At 41.0% G+C, this 23,785-nt stretch overlaps 1 protein-coding gene across 2 annotated transcripts in view; it reads right to left on the bottom strand.

Annotated features, from left to right (window-relative positions):
- ATF6 (activating transcription factor 6) overlaps positions 1-23,785 on the bottom strand; it is an 86,087-nt gene that overhangs the window by 46,226 nt on the left and 16,076 nt on the right. The window contains exons 10-14 of one of the 2 annotated variants that reach the window (XM_075508130.1): positions 11,538-11,681; positions 9,562-9,681; positions 8,530-8,632; positions 7,304-7,368; positions 2,954-3,065 (exon numbers count right to left, since the gene is read on the bottom strand). In XM_075508130.1, coding sequence (XP_075364245.1) covers positions 2,954-3,065; positions 7,304-7,368; positions 8,530-8,632; positions 9,562-9,681; positions 11,538-11,681 — 544 coding nt within the window. Of the gene's footprint in view, positions 1-2,953; positions 3,069-7,303; positions 7,369-8,529; positions 8,633-9,561; positions 9,682-11,537; positions 11,682-23,785 lie in introns of both variants that reach the window. The other variant, XM_075508129.1, reaches the window with a different exon arrangement.

A 23,785-nucleotide genomic window follows, 5' to 3' on the forward strand; every position in this document is an offset into this window, starting at 1 on the left:
CCTGGCAGAGCTGGGAGACAACACTGCTTCAGTTCAAGAATTCTTTACTCACTGTCAGTTACATATTTCTTGTTGTTTAAAAATGACATTACAGATTCCCCTGGCAATGGCAGAAAATTAATTTCTCTAGACTCCCAGAGTGAAAGCCCTGCTTCTTGTGTGGACTCAGCTGATCCAAATACTACTTTATTTTCCTCTCTCCTCCTTAAAAAAGAAAAAAAAAATCAAACTCCAACTGTAAATATGCAGACATGCAAGCCTTCCAAGGCAAGGAAAGAAAATAAAGTTGAAGAGATCATGAGAAATTCAGTCTTACAGGTACCAAGCATCACCAGAGGATGACACAGTGCACGTGAGCTTTGCTCCCCTACCTTCAGAAGCCCTGGCTGAGTCCTACTATGTCAGAGTGGCACGGGGCAGCCCTAGCAAATGCCATTTTCTAGAAAATCCAAGAAACTCAGGGCACAGCTCCTCTAGCGCAAGTGAGAACATGCAGAAAACACAAAAAATGTGTTGCATTTCAGCACATGCACCCAGGAGAGACGCTGGGTGATATGACACTGCACACAGCAGAAAGCATGTGGACAGAGGATCCCAGAGACATGAGGTGGGAGAGATCTCTGGAGATCCATAGTCCCACCTCCCACTTGGAGCAGGACCATCACACCAATACCAGAACCATCCACTCTCTGGTACTCTAAACTGGATGATTCCTGTTCTTCTGTATGACTGTTAACAGCTTATTAAGTGCTTGGGAGTGTCTGCATGGCAAGCAGCCAGAGGGGAGAACAAAACCTATCATCTCCAGGCTTTGCATTCTACCTTGGACAAGCAAGCAAGTAACAGTCCTGTAACACTGAGGAGGAAATCGGTCCCCCTCTCTCAGCTCCTAATCATCAATGCAAAGGGAATTGTGGTCCAAAGAAAATGAAGTCAACAGTCCTCAGGAGAAGGTGAAAGGGCACCTCCCTGGCTGGGGCCCTGCTGATGGCACCCCTTGGGCTGTGCAGGATCCTTTCTTCCACGCTCACAAAAGAATCCAAGCAAGTAATTTAAAAGTGCCTGGGGGCAGAGTTTGTCACTAGATCAGGTTTGCCCTGTTAAACTAATAAATGAGGTAACGCATAAAACTGCCTTCGATTTGAGGACATTTCATTCATAAAACAGAAATGTCAACAGCTTTGCTACCAAATAAACTTCATAGATGGTTTAAAAAAGTCCCCGCACCTCTCCTTGCAATAGGGCAGAGCCAAGCAGTAGGGATTCCGGCGGCGCACAAGACACACTCTGTTTCCAAGGACAGCTCTGCAAGTCAAAATGAGAGCTGACAACTTCCAGGTCATTAATCTGACAGCGTAAACAGAACCTATGTACCAGTACATGCATTCAGGTGGACTACAGCAACAGCCGAAAGTGAAGAACTAGACAAATACTATTCTGCTTTTTGTTCTGAGTTTCCAGAAAAACTTTTATAATCAATTCTCCACTCTCTTCTACTCATCCTCAGGATATGCGGAGCCTGGTGCTGGCTATATTAGTGTTGCTAGCTGAAAGAACAGCAGAACATGCCAAGCGTTTAATAACAAAATTCCAGCCTTGTGACACAACCCAGTAATCCCAAGACTGGAAACTAACCTCATATTTCTACTCAGCATAAAACCCTAATCCTAACAAGAGCACTGCTATTTTTATTTGCCTGAACCTTTTCTAAAGACATGTATCTCACAAATTAAGAAAGTGACCGCAGACCAGGTCGAACAGGGATGTGTTACCTATGTACATACGGCACCTACAGATTGGTAGAATTGTGACAATACAGAAACTGCTAAAACTAGTTATGCTTATCTGTCTGCTCTTACACAGAATTGGTTGTAGCTGGATGAGCTGTTGCAGCGGCAACTACTGGTCCCCCACCACCTTGGGACCCCTCTCAGGACACTCCTATGATGAGGAAACAAATAAAGAGTTGCAGGGTCCTAGGAAAACCACGTCTGGGAGTGAGCACGCATTTAACAATTCTAATCTAATATCACAACCACAAAAGGCAGGAGGCTTAGCAAGCTAAGACCCTAAGTTCAGGCCAGGGACAAATATACATTATAGACACGTCTAAAGACTCATCAAGACCGCTGCAAAAGGGAGGGAATAAACTCTCCCAACCCCCAGTGTTTCAACCACTGTTTGCCTTGATCATTTTAATCACCAGAACCCAGGCGGATTCTCACTACTGCAGCTGTCCTGGCTTCAACACCACTCAGGCTTGCAGTACAGAAAGTGCCATCAAACACCTGGAATCCCATTTTAAAACAGCTTTTACTGTCACTAACTGTGCTGCAGATATGAGGATGTGCCTGACAAAGCTGTAGCACAAGCCTATGCTGTATCCCAGCACAGACAGCAAATTGCTCCTCTGTCTCAACTTACAAGTCACAAAACAACAAAAAATTGTGCCACTGCATGCAGTCCTGTACAGCTGCAATATGCAACACATAAAACTGCAAATGCAATTGTTTTAGGGGAAGATAGAAATAATATTACGTTAAGCTAGCAGAAATAACTTGTGCACAGGGTACATTTATTCCTATACCCAGAAGCACAAAAGGTTTATATACCTATTAAATAAATATCCAGTTAACTATTCCGATAATCGGAGTGCTACCGTGCGTAAGTGTTAACCACAGGGTTCATGCATTTTTGTGCTGTCTTGCCCTGGCACTACCATTTTTTCTGCAAAGCTCTCTTTCCATTCCTAACTGTGATGGGCATATTTTGCAAAGACCACGATCTGGCCATATTACTGTAACGGATATACAGAAGCATCACTTATGAAGAAACAAATTTAGCTTCAACCTTGAGTAGGTCATCTTTTATATTACAAGGAAAGACACTCAGTGTTAGAAACAGTCTTATGGATACACATAAAAGGCCAGTACTGAACAAATACTACACTTACTCTGCGAAATGACACCACGTAGAACGTATCTTCCCTTCTGCGAATAGCTTCAAAAAAATCTTGATAGCTCCTTGGAGAGGCGTAATACACTTGCAGCTCATTCCCTGAGTTCCTGCTGAAATAAAGAAGGGAAGGTAACTATTTTAGACAAGAAAGTTAACTTCAGTGAGACAATGACTTTAAAGACCTCCTTTTCAAAAGAACAGCAGCTCTTCATCCATTGAGAGAAGCATGAGGAACATTAAACACAAGTGAAGACAGTGAAACCACTGGGTATTTTTTGAAAGTTCAAGGTGCTTTAAAGGTCCTGCTGCACGAAACTTTTCCAGGCTTGATTTTATTCATGCTTTTGAGGCTGGCAAAAACCCGCTTGCTAGCTCAACAGAAAAAATAAAAGTTTCAAGTCAACCTAAAGTATCTGAAAAATTGTGATGACTTCTGAAAATAGATTTTAGGAAATTTTAGAATGAAATGTCATTCTGAAATAAAAAATCAAAACATTTAATAATTTTAAATTTTTTTTTTACTGCTAAGGATCCAAACCACTCAAATTGAAAGATGTGCAAAGTTAAGCATAAACAGAGCTTTTAATTTACTGTCAAGTGACAACCCCACCTTCTCCCTCACGCACTTTTTTTTTTTTTTTTGCATCTCTTTGGTCAACTAAAAGATTTGCTCTTGATTTTCAATTTAGACACTGGAGCAAAAATAAGCTATTCACATAATTCTGGCTTATCTTTTTCACCATTCTCATCTTACATGTATCAGACACGAGGAAAAGACACTCTGTCTAAACTATTTTAAGCAAAAACACTGGCAAGTCATGCAATCATGGTACTTATCCACTGTTTATCTTGGAAAGGTGAGAAATTCCCAGCACATGTTGCTATTGTGTATACTTCCCCAATCCCATTCAAAAATAACATATTTAATCAAATTGGAAGGCTGTACTTACACAAACCATTAGCTGGACCCTCAACCAGTCATTTTAATTCTTTCCCACTCTAATAGCATACTGTCTGTTTGCAGTATTTGTGGCAAAAACACTGATCAGGCTATCCCTTCCAAGCTGTCTTATGCTGACCCAGATTTTAAACTATGGTGACTGACTTAGATTATTTTGGTATGTTTCTAAAATATACATAACTATGCACCCAAAACAAGGCACAAATCTATCATCAAGTGATTTTCTTGAGCAGCAGTAATAGTAGACTGTCATTATCTCCTCTCCTACTGCTAATATAGTCCTGTTGCAATCGAAAGACTGCAGCTGCCAAGACAGTTGCCCTTTAACAGGATTGGGGGTGTAAGTCCTGGGGGATCAGAAGCAGGCAGCTCTACGCTATATATCCTCTTTAGCAGAAATATACAAGTGAGGAATCAGATCACATCCTTCACACACAGGAAACAAAAATCAGAGCTAATTTGAGCTTGATTACTCATTCATAAAAACACGTAGGCCCACCAAACGACCCCTGAGATTCAGCATTGAAGTTTTACTGTGATAAAAGGCATCATGCCCACGCATTGCTCAGTAAAACACATCCTGAAAACTGAAACAGGTCCCACAAATCCCTTTGCTCGCCCACACTCCAGAAGATACAGCTAGACCTAAAAAACAGCCTTTTATAACTCTAAATCCAGCCATGGGAGAAAGTTGTTCCAAAGCACTTGGAAACCACTGGGCCTCTACAAAGCTCTCTTGGGTCCATGGAACAAGTCTAACACTAGTCCCAAACTCCAAGTAATACCAGTGGATTAGTGGTATTACACCATACCTAACCTTTGGGCATTTAAGGGTACTCACTGTGGACTGCTCCATGAAATGAAGGGAGGAACTTAAGATCTGAAAACAGCTGCAAAGCTACCAATTGTTTAGTAATACCTTACCATATTACAATAAAGCATCCCATTAAATTGTGTATCCAAAACAGTGGTGCTCAGTCTGGCCATTTATTGGGAGATAAATGAGTCGTCTTTGTTTTAAAAGTTCAAAGGGCACTCTGTTATGCACCACAGAGCACTAGGATGTTGCACATATGCTTGTTTTAAGAAGGAATGAGATTGTGGACACAGTGTTTTATGCACCAAGAACCACAATTTTAATAGTGCCAAATTTAGAAACAGGAAAATAATTGGACAGTCCCGGTTTGATATCTGGAGCCCTAAAAACACACTTGCAGAAACCCTCATCAAAATTACCTCTGAAGAAAGTTAAATAGACTATAGAGAGCTGAGGGGTTTTAATAGTTTTCTTTGAAATCATCTTAATTTTTCTCTTCCTCCTCTGCTTTGACTTCACTGCAATAATTTTCAATTAATCAATTTTCTTTTGGAATCCAGGACCAACATGACAATGTTGGTACCATCAGTGCTGCAAAGATAAATCTAGATCCTGCTAATGTCCTCCTGTTCATGGATTCAGGTCACCAACAAGGGTATTGTAGAAGGTAAAGGTCACTCAACTTTCAGACACAGCATTGGTATTAAAAATTAAAAGCCTTGACTGTACACTCCACAAAGATGCACTTGTATCATTAAGAAAAGCTTCAGGGCCATCTACAAACGTTTATGTTGCGTATCAGGAAACCTACAAGCAGTTTAGTTTTTGGTTTTACACATTTGCAGAGACACTGCTAGTGCATTAACAGTTCTCCAAGGGCAATGCCTCAGGGGTAGCATCAATGACAGAACTGAACAAACAGCACCTTTCCCCTCTTTCCAATCGATGAGGCACAAGTGCTGCAGAGAAGGACATGGGTTGCTGGCAGGCAAGCTGAATGCGAGCCAGCAGGGTGTCTGGGAGCAACTTCATACTGGGCTGGCATTCTAGTCAGGGCCTGGAGCGTAGGATGTACAACGAGGGACAGGAGACAGAGGGAACCGGGCTTGTTCATCCTGGAGAAGAGGCTGAGGGGGCTCTAATTGCAATCCTCAGCTTCTTACTGGGGGTTACAATAGAGAGGGAGACAGTCTCTTCTGACAGAGACACACAGTAAACCTGAAGTTAAACCTACTTTGATTAGGAGGCTTGACTGGAGATCTCCAGAGGTCCTTTACAACATAAACTACCCCGTGATTCTATGATTTCATGGAGCATCTAATAGCTGATGGCTCTGGGAGGAACTGGAAGTCTGTTCCATGTTCTTAGCAGTTCCAGGACAGTCACAGCATGCAGCTGCCATGACTCACTAGTCCTGTTCATTTAAACATCATTCACTTCCGTCTGAGCACAGCAGATTATTCCATACAGAGCTGCATGATGTTGCAGACTGTTTCTAACAATCCAGATAATTTTTTTTAAGAGTAATGCAAGCATGTATATTAAACTGCCTTATGCCATAAGGCTTGTTCGTCCAGTCTTCAGTTAAAACAGACATCCTTCATCTGCCTGTAGAACTAAAAAAGCTTTTTCCTTTTTTCTTATTAGTCAAGACGTATCAAAATTTGGCAGAATGGTTTCCATAACATTTACCTGCAGCTTGCTATTTTCTCCCAGGCTGATCCTGCTTTCAAAGCCACAATGCAAACAGAAGGGCTACAGCTGTCTTACTTTCAACAGCAACATTTCAGGTGTTCTTCTCAACAAAAAGTCCCCTTTATACTCCATTCTGCTTTTATGCTCCTCTTTGGCACTTCAAAGCAGAGAACCTTTTAAACACTGTCTCAGAGAATTCAGGAGAGAGAATTTTCGTTTCCTTAACCTTTTCTCTCCAGTTCTTCCCATACCCAGGGAAGAGGGACAGGATAGGTATGTGGGAGGGAGGGCAGGGGCAATCAGGAAACTCCGTGTTATTGTGTTCCAATAATCAGCAGGGAAAATCAGGAGATGAAGACAAACCATACAAATAAGATGTAATGATACTTTAACTTTGTCAAAATAATTTGGTGTTAGCTAGAATCGCTCTACTCTTGAAGACAGTGAAAGAAACCTTTCTCTTACTGGACTCACAGCCCTTTGAAACCTTCTTATAAACTAATGATGTTCCTCCAGATAATCCCAAGACAATTCCCCCTTTTTTTGACTTTAAGATTCAAATCTGTTTAGGAAGGCACCCTGCAGAGTGAAGTAAAGATTTTCTTACTTTCTTACTTTTCTTACTTTCTACCACTTACAGTTATAGAAAGACCCCAGAAGAGTGGTCCTGTGATAAAGGGGTTTCTTTAAGTGTAGTTTGAATCATTAGAAGCAGTTATTTGCTAAGGGGCAGAAATTAGGCCAATAAATGTAGCTAGCACCTGGCTTAAGAATCATGACAACAATGTGAAAACTGACATCTTTTACCAGCTGTTGGTGAAAAACTAGGTTATTAAGTAGAAAGCAATAACAATGCAGTTGTTCTGCCTTACCTGAGGCTGGTGTCTGTGTAAGGCATAGCCATCAGCTGGGAATCTGCCTTCTCGCTGACGGAGCTCTGGAAAAGGGGGAAAACAAAAAGATGACACAAACTGAAAACAATAAGCATTTTCTTGGTTTGGCACTACATAAAACATGAACCACATCTGTAGCAGAGTGAATATATAACGGGGTGCAGAGGTTAATCAGTGCCCCGAACAACAAATGTACATTTTTTCACTGGTGAAATGTGAATAACTGAAATAGCAACCAGCAATCAAGCTGGAGTCAAAGAAAAAGCATGTGTTTTAATACAGCCAAATTTAAAGTCGCACATTCAGAGACAAAGAAGTGAAGCTGGCACCAAACACAGCAGTTGCACATACTGTGTCATCCATGTGCAAAACTTGCTATCACTGATGTCAGATTTGCAGAATTCTTCTGAAGTCACATCCACTTTGTACTTCTGCCAAAATATACTACCCACAACACACTTCTGCTGTTTGAAACACTAGAAGCACCTCAACTCGCCCTACTTAAATGTTCTCCCTTGGGCAACAGTGAGAAGAATCTGAAGTTCAATATTCAGTAATTTTTCTCTAGAAAAATGTGGTATTTCGCACATTGTTAAGTTCGATTCCTTTTAAGGCTGTTACTAGATCTTAGTCAAGTGAAACACTTTGAAAATTCATGGTCTTAATTTAATCCTCACTATCAGTATGCCATGTAGATGAAAGGGTTTTTAAAAAATGGGAAATATGAGCACAAATCTCATAATTCTGTAGTCTTACCAAAAAAGTATCCCTCTAGCAAAAATCTGAAAAAATGAAATAGAAATATTTCAACAAAACCAATCAGCTGTGCCCCTTAACCATGAGCCAGATGAATGTGCTGTAGGTTATATTTCTCTCCATTAACCAACTGTTCATCCTTATCCTTACACAGCCTTACAGAGAAGTCATAAAAGTAATTTTAGAAAACACTGAACATATTTTGATGACTGCTAAAAAAATTAAAAACTTTTAGCCTGAATCCAAGAGCAAGAATGGAAGAACTTTGACAACATAATAATCAAACAAACCCAGCAATTTAAAATGGGAAGTGTTGGGTACCCTAATTACAGGCACCATTGCTACTTTTGTCTATAATGACAAGTGCAGAGAAGTAAGAGAGAATACTTTGTTATGTTGTCTGAAATTATCTTGTCATGCTATTGACTTACCAGTATAAACCTGCCTACCTGCATAACCCGTGCTTTCTGCTGTTGGTTATTTGACAACCTTCTGGATCTTGTTCGTTCCACTTCATGTCTATGAACCCATCCTCGAAGTTCGTGATTCAGCCTAGAAAAACCCACAGCATTAACAGAAGTTTCAAAGAACAGTGGCAGAATTTTTTAATTTTGGAAAACAGTTTAACTAGCCACTAGAAAGACACTGCAGAATACTACTCTTGTACCTTATGAAAACTTATTTTTAATACCAGAGTAAGAAAATATAATTGCAAGATTAAATCTATGAGGGAATTCATAAGGAAATATCTATAAAGTATTGGGATCATGGATGTTTCAACATAAAGCAGATACAGTACTTTCTTTTGCTCAGTGAACAGTAATTCTGAAATTACTGGAAGGACTACTGAAATTCAAAATGAAAAGTTGATCAGTTCAAGACAAAATATTGGTTTAGAAGGCTAAAATAGGGCAAATAAATTTGAGAGAAAGAATGGACAAAGCAGAATGGAGATAAGGTTAGTGACGCATTCATATCTTTGGAAAAAGTGGAGCTAGGTGTTTTCTAACAGTGAATAAAGCACATCTGCAGTGTCAGGTTAAGTCTTCTTGTATTGGAAGCTGAAGAGTAGGGGACTATCTTTTATGTATTTCAGAAGGAACAGGCTTTCAGCTGGACTTGATTTCCATATTATGAGCATTTCTACATGTGAAGTGATTTCTCTTTCAAGTCGTGAAAAACCTCCAGGCAATCAGAAAATTGTTACTTGGTTATTGCTAAATGATCAGTGTGAAAACAGTGAAAATCATTACTAAAAACATAAAAAGATGACAAAGATCCAAGTCGATCTCCTGTCTCCATGGTAGTAGACACTGGACAGTGCAGACACTTACAGAGGCAATGGTCACATACTGGATGAACACTATGAATGGACAATAACATCATTCACAGCTGTCTGTCCAGTAGTACTCACCCAACACACAATTTATAGCTAAACTCCTAATAAAAGCTTAAATGCTCAGAAAAGGTTGTTTGCTCACCTCAGCGACTCTGTCCGGTTGATCAGAGGCTGACAGGGGGGTGGGGGTGGTGAAATATATAACAGTGGTTCTTCCGAGACTATCATCAGTGCTTTGTTATCAGATACAGAATGATCATACCTGGGGAAAAAAAAAAAAAAAAACCACATGAAGAAATCCCTTAAAATAGTTTTTCATGAACCTTTGACCAAATCCAGAGAATAAGCACTACCATCAGCAAACCCACAAAAGTTACAGCTGCTCCTGTGGGACTTTTGAACAGGTGAATAACAATTTCTATCAAACATCCAATGGCCTCAGTCAATTCCCCAAAGAGGTCTGATAGCACACAACACAGGGAAGACAGATGAACATTAGCAGATGTTGGATCTCTTCCCAAACAGGCCAGATATTGAAAGAAAATGAAGCCTGTAAAATATTCCTCATAATATGTAAACTATCAGATCTCTGCAGAGGCAACTTTCTCTTTCACTCCAGAGCCATGCAAGATTTGCTACAGAAATACTAAATTTATTAGCCACTAAAACCATGCAGATGTAAAGACAAAGAGCTATATGACAATGGAGCAGCCACAAACTATATTACAACTGAGTGGAGAGCATTTACATCTCCAACAGTCTCCAGAAGCTAGCTTGGCTTTGATAAAAAGTGAAAAAGAGCATGTTTTTCAATACAAGTCCACAGCACTCTCAGCAACAAAGCAAAGACTAATATTCCATTCTCCTGGTTATCTGTACCTCCTGAGGGGTTAACTACTTATCACCAAATACCTATTATAAGTTCCTCTCTTGGTAGGATATCAACATAACAGCTTTAGTCCTCTTGGTTTTGACAGAGACTTGTAGCTCCTAAACCTCAACTTCTTTCTGAAAAATCAGGTATAAGAGCTTATGAAAACCTTATTCACATTCCCTTCCCTTTCCCAGCTTTCTCTCCATCTTCATGTCTGCTTCTCCTGTTTACTGCATCGAGAACTGATAAAGGAGAATATGCAGCAAAGAACTCACAGCTTGCCAAAAAACAGGGTGAAAGAGTGAAAGAAAAGGAGGCGGTACAGGCACTAGCATATCCTCCTAAGAGAAACACTCTACTACTACGTCGCATAAGTCATAGTCTGAAACGTGCCACATAGAACACAAAGCCCTCACCATGGCTACAGCCTTAAAATGCTCTTGATTTATTGCCTTCTTTCTGCATGGCAAAATACATTAGGGCTTTCCGCACATCTGTGCCTGGCTTTGTTCAACCAGCCAAAACACTCTACTGGAAAGGGACAATCTGATAGGATAAATCTTGTAACGGGAAAACATGAGCTGGATTAGCCAGACTTCAATCTGGAGACAATTATATGTTCACTTATGCACTGAATGCTAGAGATCTAGAAGCCTGAAAGCAACTATATAATTAAATAATGGGTAAGCATAAGGATAGGCTCAGAGATTTCTAAAAAAGTACAGTGCTAAGTTCAGAGTATGTTCTTTATCATGAACTTCCCCAGTCTTCTCTTGAGCAACTAAGAAAATAAATACTCCAGCTTGAAAAGTAAGAAGAGATAGATAATATGACAAATACCATAACTATGCAAGCTAAGATAAAGATCAGGGAAAAAAGCAGGCAGATGAAGAACTGAAGGCGGCCATGAAAATCTCCATGACACACACTTGTTTATCTGCTCTCTTCCCCAACACCGTCCCTAACACCACACAGCATAGCCACGTGTACACTTCTGAAGCTCTATGTACTGGGTAATCTCGGAGATGAAACGTCATATTCATTTGAAAAGCAACCTAGTAAACTTTGTTAAATAATAAAAAAATAAAAGAGAGAAGCTTTCAAAACGCTGTGTTTGTAAACTCAGTTGCTCTATAAGAGCAGCAATAACACTGGTGAAAAAGGTTAGCAAATGGAAGGGCAGTGAGGTCTAAAAGCACCATTGCCCTCTGCCACTTAATATATGTTAAAGGTTTTCATCTCACCTATTACTGTTCTCTGGAATGATGCCCCCCGGTATTTTCTGAGCTGTGCTAGACTCCTGGCTAGCTGAGAACTCCAGAAGATTTCTGGTCCGGTGGCTGGAACTCGCAGTGGAATCAACTCCATTGGGATCCTTTTCAAATACACTGGAAAACATAACCACCATAGCAAAACATATCACATATATAAAGGGCCTGCAAGACACTTTACTGTAAGGTGTTAAATACTCAGGTGGGTAAGTTTCTGACTGCTGCTATGTTACATGGATAAGGTTCATGTCATACCTAACATAAAAACATGATGTCTTGTGTCATTATATTACTGTCATTCAAAGCATTAGTAGCCAGAAAAGCAATTCTGTTCTCTTCTTCAGTTGTAATTGTTCGAAGGACTTTGATGCTCTGGTTTTCATGTTCCCCCATAAGCTTCACCTGATGAAACTGAGATTAATCTCTTTGTAACCTAGATCTGCAGGCATAAGAAAATTACCTATATTCAAATCAAAGTACCCCTGAACTTTAACTTTCATCAGCCTCAAAGCACAACTGACATAGTTTACATGAATACAACATGTAAGGAAAATTTAGCTACCAAATTCCGTGCAGCTGCAAGCCTGGAATATTATGCCAGACACCTAACAAAACTGTAGACACAAACTTATATACGTTCAATTCTATTTGGATTTAGAAACATTGGCAGGGCTGACGACCTCACCTATATAGCAGCACCAGGCCATGGTCCCAGATACCCTGTCATCCTGGTCTGTGCTTGCACTGATTGAAGGATCTTCCCCTGGGGGCTGCTCAGCCAGCCAGCCAGCCAGCCATGCAGCATAGGAACATCTGCGCTGCTCTCCATGCAAAGCAAGGTAGCAGCATTTCACATGTGAGCTGGAAAAATGACCAGACAACTGCTATACGAGATCGACTGCGTCCTAGTTCAGAAGGGTGATTTACAAGTGAGAAATCCTGAAAGCACAAAAGCAATACTTCAAGATATCCTCTCCAGAGGCTAGCTTTACTCTTTCATAAACGGGGTTCCTTCCTGAAATTGTTTACAAAACTAAGTCCTAACCTTCTTAGCTGACAACAGCAGAGCATCACCAGCAGCAACACAGTGAAAATACAAAAATACAAGACTCCAGCATGCCAATGAGATCTTTGCCATGCATGTTGATCGCTGACTACAGAGTACATTTTAATTCATTCCCCACCTCTCCGTATAACAGAGCATAAACTCTGCAGGGGAAGATCTCATTTTCCTATTTGTTACATGGCATCACTTTGCAACAGGCAACGAATACAAATGGCAATAACAGAGAAAGGTAAGAACTAGCAAGGAGGGCAGATTACTCCACAACTAAGCAGAAGGCACACAGACATAGTTGCCTAGCAATCCCCTCTCTTTTGCCAACACATTTGTGCTCCTATTAGCAGTAACCCAGGTCTCTCCGTGAGTAATTCTGTCACATTCTGCAGAACCACCAGAGCCAGGGCAATCCCACATCCAGGCTGATGTTGTTTGGACCGCCTCCTCTCCTTCAGGTTTCCAGGCAGCAGCATAGAATCAAGGCAGCAGAAATGCTACAGGTTCTGTTTTCACTAGCACCAGTGGGCAGAAAAGTACTTACAGACAGTTTCCTTACTGTACATGTACACTAGCATTCCAATGTCTCATTGCTTCTACTGCATAGCATGGAAAGCTGGATGGTTTATTCACAGCCTCATACATCAGGCAACACCAGCCTATCCAATTTTGCAGAAATAATCTCCACTATCTGCTATATTTTTGGAGATCATGTTTCTTCTCTTCCAGTGAAAGCATCAGCACAGCTGGCAGCATCTCAAGCCCAGAATCAGAGCTAAAAACTAAGTCCGATGCTTAAAGGGATGCCACATGTTCCTGCTGGAAGTCACTCATCTGTGAAATGTCTCAACTCTACCTAATTTGGAGCCATGACAGCTAAAAGTATAGGGAAGTTTATTCATGAAACCAAGAATATCCATCGGAAGATCTGAAAGTTGTAACTCTCCTGCGAACTGTTTCTCCTGAAGTGTATCAGCCATCCAGTGTGTTGATGGACCTACTGGGTCTGGCATTTTATCCTATTCTGCTTCTCTCCTTTCCTGTTCAAAATGATACATTGAACCAGAGAAACTTTCCAGGTAATTATGTAGTTAAAGCTGACAAAAACCTTATCAGTAGAATTGTAACACATCTGCATTTTTCTATGATAGTTCTTCCTTCCTATTTATCATAGAATCGTAGAATTCTTTGGATTGAAAGGGACCTTTACAGATCATCTAGTCCAACCCCCCTGCAGTGAGCAGGGACATCTTCAACTAGATCAGGTTGCTCAGAGTCCCATCCAGCCTGACCTTGAATGCTTCCAGGGATGGGGCCTCCACTACTTCTCTGGGCAACCTGTTCCAGTGCCTCATCACCCTCATTGTAAAAAGTTTCTTTCTTAAATCCAGTCTAAATCTGCCCTCCCTTAGTTTAAAACCATTGCTCCTTGTCCTGTCACAACAGGCCTTGCTAAAAAGTCCATCCCCATCTTTCCTATAGGCCCCCTTTAAGTACTTGGAAGGCTGCTATAAGGTCTCTCTGCAGCCTTCTCTTCTCCAGGCTGAACAACCCCAACTCTCTCAGCCTGTCCTCATAGGAAAGATGCTCCAGCCCTCGGATCATTTTTGTGGCCCTCCTCTGGACTCGCTCCAACAGCTCCATGTTGTTCTTGTGCTGAGGGCTCCAGAGCTGGACACAGTACTCCAGGTGGGGTCTCACCAGAGCAGAGTAGAGGGGCAGAACCACCTCCCTCAACCTGCTGGCCACGCTTCTTTTGATGCAGCCCAGGATACGGTTGGCCTTCTGGGCTGCAAGCGCACATTGTTGGCTCATGTCTAGCTTATTTGCCTCATTCTGCAAAGGCAATTCTTGTTATTTCAGGTTCCAGCTTGGCAAGGCGACCAGTTTGAGGTGAAGTGCCACATGCAACAGGTTGCTACTCCAGTTCACCCTGAACTCTGAACAAAAGTAGAGAAATCCAAACCAAGCCCATCAAGGATAAAGACAAGCACCGCTCTGCAATCACAGCTAATCTTCAGGTTTTGTAATTTAGTTGTTTTAGCTGTACAGCCACTCAAAACCACACACACTTCATTTTATTATATCAACTGTAATAGAGAGGAAATGTTTATTTTTGCTCTTTTCATGCTTAAAACACCTGAATCTTTTCACCAAAATTAAAATTTCACTTTTGGCAGCAGCTAAGTATGCGATGTTTCAACCTGAAAGAAGATATGTTCAGCAGCAAAAGACAAAGACAGAAGCAAACTGAGTATGTTTTGCCATCCTTACACACATAAACCATGGCTCCCACTTCTGAGAACATGGGCACCAACTTGAGGACAAAATATGGTATTATTTACAGTATTTATTCCAATGCCCTTTCCTTTATCAGGATTGTTATTTTTCCACAAAACGCGCCTTTTGAAGCAGGGCTAGCAGCAATTTCTGCCTTAAGAAATTGCCTCCCATTTCCCATTCATTTTTTAGAACCTTGAAGATGATCAAAAGGTTCCTTCTCAAAGTCTCAAATATGTCAAAAAAACCCCAAGCCCCTTCCTTGCTCCTTTGGTTTGTGGCAATGACCCAAAACCAAAAGAACTTTCATTTTGGATAAGAAAAAACCCCACAACTTGAAATACTGTCCTTCTTCCACCTTCTAGTTACTTGGGGAGTTTTGTTAATTTTTTCCCCATCTGAATAGATAATGTTGTTCTGTTGTATCTTTTTTTCCCCTTCCTTTCTCCCACAAGAGGTCACTTGTGGAGTCTGTCTGTGAATAGGGCTCCATCTTCAGGTAACAGACAGGAGAGGACATGTAGGTAACGGTCTATATCCTCTGACTTCTCATTCTCAAAGTGGGTACATGAGGATATGACACAGGATATCAGAAATATTCCTCCTTTGACATCTCACATTGACATGGGAGGAAAAGTATGACTTAGGACCAAGGAATCCCTTTAGCAGCTGGGATGAAGGACAGACCTCTCCTGTAGAGCTACATCTGGAAACACCTGCAGCATACTGAGCTTTACAAGTGCTAGGCAGAACAGCAACACCACAAGCTGGAACAGGAAGGGACTACAGAACAGGTTCCAACACCATGACACTGAAGATGAAGTTAATGTTGAGCATTTAAAAACATGAGGTAGAAGAGGCTAGAAACAGTGAAAAAGAAAGGTAGATGATCCTATTCAGAGGGAGAAAAGCTTCTGAAAAACAGTATTTTCAGCTAAGATACCAATAGTTGCTTAAAAAAAAATGTTTTCATATGACAGATGGTAAAAGCATGGACAATTTTTTCATTCTGTTGGGCTACAAGATGAGAATTTGGAAAAGGAAGAGCACTTTGGCATATCTGCCCTGAGCAAGTCCTACTATTTGCACAAGTGGGTTACCGCCCCACATTAAAAGTCAAGAAAGACTGAAGCTGAGAAATGGCTTTACTGGACAAGACGACCAGTCAGAAGTTGGAAGCTAGAACCTTTTCTGTTAGGTCCCACTTACACAACTGGGGTGCCTACCAAGGCTTTGCAGCCTGCATTTGGACATCCCAGATACCATGAGCATTAAAGGGTTTTCACACAGCCACAAACACCCTGTCCAAACTGGCTGAGCTATTGGTTTGTTTAAGATGCAAAACCAGATCCAAGGGAAAAAAGAAAGAACCACTAAATGCTTCATGCAGATGTTTGTTCAGAAGTGTAGATAAATTCGATTATAGGAGGGAAAGAAAAGCAACACTCCTGTCACAGTTTCTCCAGGCATTCAATGGCACCTGATATTTTAGCTGTATTTTTACTTCTTTGGTTTGAATGTCAGTTTGATAAATGTGAAAGCAAGTCTTGCCAGGAGCCCAAACTAAATTTCATTTGTACTTCTGGCTGAACAAACCCTGTGCACTTCAAGTTTTGAATATTGACATTTAAGTAGTACAGTAATTTGTAGACGAAAGCCAATAGTGATATCATAACAAAGAGTTTTCTGGGGACAGAACCATCTCTAAACATGAGCTGGGATGTTTCCAATGGGCTAAAGTTGACATTGCAAGGAGACACCAACTGAGGACCTTGTCCTCTTCCTAACTGATTCCAGACAAGGCTGCCACAGTGCCAAGTGCTCTCTGGAAAGTATTTCTCTTTTCTTATTCCCAATGAGGGCACCATCTGCCGACAGTAAGGCACTACCGTCTCCTGCCAGGTTGCTCCAGAGCTACCCTCTGCAAGTGCTGGGCTGGTGAGAGGAGCCCGGCCTCTTTCCTCTGCTGGGAAGGATAAGAAAAGCAACCCAAACTGGAGGGAGGATCTCTGTGTCTTTCTTGTGTTTTGCGTTCTTTAAAAAGCAATTTATTTTTAATAAAGCTATTAGAAAAGAAAGGAAGAAAGCAAGTATCGACACCCAGAGCATTTATTTTTGCTTAGAAAACTACATACGGTTATTTGGAAGTGGGCTCGCCTTTATTGCCAAAGCTTGGGCAGGCCTGATGCAAGCAGTCTCAACTGCAATGTTCATTCAGGGCAAAAACTTTCTGTATTTCACTCCCAGCCCGGCAGATGAACACATGGAGAAAAGGGTAAGTTACCAGTGAGTGCATCTGGCATTCTGTGCAGGCTCTGCAACGGCACCAGCAGCAGCAGGACGAGGCAAGCGAGCACAGCCAGGCCAAGGCACAACTCTGCCAGGATGAACATGTGGCTGTGATCAGTAAAGGAAGGAATCACATCCTGCTCCTGCAGTTGTACTTTGTAAGAAAATCAAGGGTATTCAATTTTATTCAAGTACCAACCCACAAAGACAGGTTCTGAAAGGTCTGGAACCTGAACCCAAGTCCAAATTACTCAACCTGTCCTTTTCGTCTTGATTTCTCTCTCTCTATTCAAGGAGAAACTGCAATACAAGACCAAAGGTCTGCTACAGAAGTACTTTTCTAGCTTTGGGCCATCTCCAACACAAATGTACACTCAAACTCAGCATTGAAACATATTCTTTCAGTGTCACAAACTTTAAAGTAAGTTTCCCGTATTAGAAGTGTTAAGAGCCACAAATGTCTTCCAGAGCTTCTGCTGTTTTTGCTAAAACACTCAGAGGGCTCTGTATTTCCTTGGCAGCCAGAAGGACCCTGGCTAACAGGGCACTGTTGCATGCCTCTTGCACTCATCTAATAGTTTTCTCTTCACATTTCACCAGTTCTTCTCTACTAGTGTGTAAGAAATTAATAGCCCTTTGACTGTCATCGTTTTTATGTATGTTTGTTAGCATACTTCAGGTACACACCACATTTAAGTCTATTAACCTCCCGAAGATATATGGAAGGCTATTGAGCCTTCCAAAAAGCAGAGAAACAATCATTTTCTATCCTTCACCAAGTTGCAAAAAAGCCCAGGATTGGATTAACTGAGAATAAGAAACTCAACCTGTTGTACAGCCCACAATTTGTGGTTCTCTGTTCTCAGAACATCTTTTAGAGATGCTTCAGCAGTTGGTGCAAGTTTAGACAACACCATCCAACCTGCAGCTGAAGGAAATCATGGGCCACGGGTACAATGTTTAATGCTCACAGTTCAGCACCACTCCCAGATCGGGCACTAGCTCAGCTGGAAGGTGGCAACGGCCAAGCAAGGAGCCTGGCTGGGGAGTTCCTCCTCCATTACACTGCAAGCCCTTGGTGGTTTCAACTAACTTGTCCAACTTTGCACCGGAATGGTGTGAGGAAGGAGCACACACACAATCAGGAAGAACTGCTAAGGTAACAGAAAAAAAAAAAAAAAGGCGTTCCAGTTGCTAGTCATTGCCCTTCATTTTAGGCAGGTGCCAGACACATGGCTTTAGTCTGCTTAGCATGTATTACTCAAGCGGACATTTGGGGTGTTTTCAAACACGCCACAACACTGCTCAGTCTCACGACTGAGCTCTCCTCCTGGGGCAGCACAGTGGCGAGATCCAGACCATACTGAGACCTTGGCTCAGGACTGGCTGCTGTGGGTGGGATCTGCACTGACAAACCTGAGCACACAACATACAGTTCAAACATCTCTGCAGCAACACAACACTTGCTGCATGTGATGTTGTGGTAACAATATTAGCTCCTTTGCCTGCACAGCTAACGTTCCCTTTAAGGGAACTACAAAATTATTTCTCTAACTTTCCGACATCCCACTGAAGTATCCCCAGGCTCCTGCTTGCCATAAGACAGGTCTGTTTCTTTAATCAAGGAGTCCAGCATTAAGGCTCAAACAATAGCAAACTTGCATGAAAACCCTGCTGAATGCACCAAACCTCAGAATAATCCTGCTCTCCCACACACCAACTCAAGATTGCTCAGCTCGAGTAAGGGCTCTAAACCATACTGATGCCAATACAGGTATGCTCAACGGATGGTGCTCTCAGCAGCCCAAATCATGCATGCTCCAAAAGCTCAGCATGCTACATTAGTACCGACTAGCAGCCTGCAGACTAGGTGTGATGCTAATCTGGGTGCTGGTTGAGAGACTTGTGTTTTGCTTACTTCATGCTTACAAACGGCAGATCTTGGCAGCATGCAGCTGAACAACCCTTAGGTGATCTGCGTATTTTTAGTAAAAGATGATTAATCTTACCGCTTCTGGGTTTTTTTTCCTAACATTTGTGCCACCAATCTAAGAAATGGAACACACCCCTAAGTCTTTCAAGAGTCAAAAATCACTGCTTCTCCATTTGTTGCAGTCTATGACAACAGCAGAAAAATCACGCTTCTCAGCTACCCAGGCTGGTGTCTTTATTTGCAGATTGCTCAGTGGATCTAAATTTTTAATAGATTATTCAGTTTCCAAGATAGTCCTGGAAAGTGGAGGAAAGCCCATCAGGACACTCCAGAAAGCAGCCGCAATGAAGTCTCTACAAAAGGCCAGCAATTCTAGCACAGCTGCTGTAGGTCAACAGGACACAAGAGATTTTGAAGCACCAGCTTTACTTAGCTCCATCAATCACCACCTCAGTCATCAACCACCACAAATACAGCTTAAGAATTTTTGGTTACATCACCAAGTCTGTATTCCAGTTTGAAAGGGGTTCCAGCCATACAGAGATGGCCAACTTGTAAGAAAAAAACCCAAAATTAATAATAATAAAAAAAAAAAAAAAAACCACACCACCTTCTCAAAACCCCTGTTCCAATCTCTTCACAGATCTGCCTTTCCTCTCTCCAACTTCATGTTTTGCTTTGTTTTCTGTCCACTAAATATCTGAAATGGTAGATTGGCTGACACACATTCTGGCTGACACCTTTATAAATGCTCTGAGACTGTTGTTAGATGATGACCACCACGTAAGCTTCAGCAGACTGAATGGTGGGGGGGGAATTAGTTGAAGATTTTTCATAGCCAAGAAAATAATTCTAGGGCCACTAGCAAGTACCTGGCTTACATGCTTTGCTGCTACTGCCCCAAGAAGAAGAGATGCAGAAAATTTACCTTTTGCATCTTCTGTGATCCTTCTCCCTTCCCTACTTTTTATACATTAGTTGAGTTAGCCTCCTGCAAATATTTTACTATCACATGTAGGACTTGCATGAAAAAAACCAAACACGCAAGCGCATTTATATTCAAATGGGAACAGGGAAGAGAAACATAAGAAAAAGATTCTCAAAATAAATACATGGATTGTTTAGACCAGAACATGTGCTTGGTTTCCATTTGTTTCAACATTGTTTGTGCTTGTTTAACACATTTTCAGATCTGGTTAGTATGCAGGCACAGTCACACAAATACGGAAATTAAAAAAAGAAAAAAAAAAGGCATCTAGGAATTGTAACAGTCTGGAAATTTTCAGATTTCACGTTGTAGGTGATAAAAAAAATGCAAAGCTAATTAGATGTTTCTTAATGCCAGAAGTCAGCAATCTTTCAGGGGTGCCATGCCAGCTGAGAACACAGCCGCACTGACCAACACTGGCTCTCACAGAAGACCAGTGTGAAGGCAGGAGATACTGCCTCCCACAGATAGCTGCCTCCAGATATCATGGTTCCAGCTCCCAACCCCGCTGCATGCCAAGGTTTGTGTGCTCACTGTCTTTTGTGCAAACACGGTGCGTTGCCAGTTCCTGTCTTGCACCTCATGGTATGTAAGACTGGGGGAACGGTGTGACCTCTTCAAGGAATTAAATCAAAATGTACCCTTTTCCCTTCATACACCTCACCAATCATCCTTAAATAATAATAAAAGGAAATTTTTATAGATGTTAAATCCAAATCCAAGTAATCACAAAGACTAGAGAATAGTTCATTGACACACAGATGGGAAATTCCTGGACACCCTTCTTCTAATATAAAGCAAATAGATGAAATAGAAACTTACACTAATAGAATTCCTGCTAAATCATACATGAAATAGAAACTTACACTAATAGAATTCCTGCTAAATCACTTCTGCTTTTAATAATTGAAAGTTTCAGTTTTCTATACAAATATCAACAAACCCAAAAGAGTTTAGTAACACAGTACAATATAATGCAGAGTTACCATTAACTCTATACAAGCCACTTTAATGACCAGAAAGTATTCAATTCACATTTATATTCAATTTATATTTAATTCGACTTACATTTTTTATCTGAGATAACATGGTGCCATTTCCGAGACTGAAGAATGTTCTGAAAACCTTGTTGGCAATTAAACAGACTGGACTAGACTCTCCCTCCAATATTTGCAAACAGATTCTTTGGGTCAATACGCCAGCTTCCCTACTAGACTTTCAGCCCCACTCCCATATTCCCATGTTCAATGTTACAGATTACCCATACACATAGTATATTTGTCAGCATGAAAAAAATGTGTCAGCAGAATAATTTTATCTGCTAAACTTGTTTGCCAAGGGCTGCCACATCCTGGACTGCTTCTCATAATCTTAAAACAGCAGAACAGCACAGCCTCAGAATCCTCCATGAAACATCACAAACATCTCACCACTTACATACACAGTCAACAAGACTTAAGACCAGTAAACAAAATCATGTGAACCAGTGCTAGTACAACACATATCCACCAATGCAGAAGAAAACATAGAACTTACTACACAGCTAACCATCCACATGTTTTTTTGTGGGATGCCAAGTGCCCAAACACTGCACCTCTACCAAACTGCTGCAGGCCACGGAGCATTTGCAGGATTGCCTGTCTTTCAGCTTCACATGCCTGTCCCCAGACAACCCGACTGCTTCCCTGCCTTCTCTGATTTGATGGCAATAGGCAGCTAAAGAGAAAACCTATATATCTGTTCTTTTTTTTTTTACCTCTAACCTTCAAAGAATCCCATCACTTCTGATTAAGAAACTGAGAAGCATCTTACAATAAGGCCAGCTAAGGGAATTTCAAAGTCTGCTACAGAATTTAGGGGGTGAAATTCCCACATTTTTGCTTTTTTTGGATGTCACTCTCTCTTTGCAATGGTTCATTGGTTTTAAATAATAAAATATTCACTGCTAATATGTTTGAATCAAAACATCCTGGGCCTGAATGCTGTCATACCTCCATACAGGTGTGCCAGTGAAATGATTTCCTACATAGGAAAAATGGCAACACTGTCACAAAGTTTCAAATCAATTTATCTCCAGTTGACCACTGCATAGAAATTAGGTATTCCACAGATAGCTAACTCAGGGGGAAAAAAAGTAGTTTTGTTGAACTATAAGCTAGCATGGGCATTTTAACAAAAAAAAAAAAAAAAAAAAAAAAAAAAATCCTTATTTCTATAAGAAGTGGCAGGGACTGAAAAACATCACATGTATTGGAAACTTCTACTGTTAAGGACTAAGCAGAACAGCAATCATGACTATCACGTTCATGGAGCTACCATCCAGTGACACCTCTATAAAAGGAAGAAAATGCATATGGGAGGAGTGAAATCTTAAGTAATGGTTTGCATATGCCACATTCTGGGCCTTCCAAAGGGTATTGCACAATCAACATTCATACCACCTTGATACAGTCTAGTATTTTAATTGCAGTGCAAGCATTTATTCTGCTGGAAGAAAAAAAAAAAAAAGGCAGAAAGATAAGAGGAGTAATTCCTTGCAAATTTGCAATTACATTTCTCCTCACTGCCCAAACCCAGTACTGATGCAGACCACCTAGTTCAGGCACAATAACACTGGTGTGCTCAGCCAGACATCCAAGAATTTCTTTTTGCTTTACCTACTTTATTAAACATCAAACAGGCCAAGAAATTAACTCTGTCACATTCTTGTAGTTACCAACTGTTGCAAAGATATGAACACAAACTGACCTTTCAGTCTACTTTGACAGCAGTTTCTTGACAGCAGTTGAGCCTTTCTTTCTTAAGGCTCAACACCTTAATCATTCCTGGGGGTAGAGAAGCTGACACAGGAACTTTAGAGCACTGTTGTAAAAGACTTCCCACTCATCTTCTCTATGTTTCCAAGCCTCTCAAAACTAACAAGAGCTCCATGCATTCTAACTCCTCATTGTAACGTGGAGGCAACTAAAATGTCTTCCAGCTTCAGAAAGATTACTGGTCCTATTAGTTTTCACCAAGTAAGAACAGTGTCTCTCAAGTGAGTGGTAATGTTTGCAAATGCAGATGGGATGTACAAATCAATTGCTTAGTATCTGGAAGCTGGTTTTTCTGCCTGATAGTCAAAAATCCCAATACAACCCTAAATGCACTAAGAAATGGTCTACCTTAAAATCATTCATATCAAAGTAAAATTATCAGCTGTATTTCACTGCCTGAGATAAACAGTATTTGCAATAAGTGCAAATACTTCAAAAGTAATTTCAGTTTCAGCACATTTTCTAGTACTATTAAAAATACAAACACCAACATTGTAAAAATTTATCATAGTCAGAAACAAAGTCCTCCTCCAGATTTATCCCATCCCATTCCTTTAGTTTGACTGGGGTTTTGAGGACAAATGGAGACACTGCTGACTGGGAATCTACTGAAATATCTTCCCCTTTTGAAAAAGTGAACAGCTTCATATAAAAGGTCCTTATGAAACGGATAGAGTGTGAAGAGCTGTCCCTGAAGAATAGCCACAAGCAGGTCAAAAGCTTACGGGTAAGAATTAGAGACTGAGGCAACAAAGGGAGCCTTGTGGTTGATGTCTACTACAGGCCACCTGATCAAGGAGAGCCCACTGATGAAGCCTTCTTCCTCCAGCTACAGGAGGCTTCACGCTCGCAAGCTCT

The sequence above is a fragment of the Mycteria americana genome, chromosome 7 (assembly GCF_035582795.1).
Source record: "Mycteria americana isolate JAX WOST 10 ecotype Jacksonville Zoo and Gardens chromosome 7, USCA_MyAme_1.0, whole genome shotgun sequence".
NCBI classification, from domain to species: Eukaryota; Metazoa; Chordata; class Aves; order Ciconiiformes; family Ciconiidae; genus Mycteria; species Mycteria americana.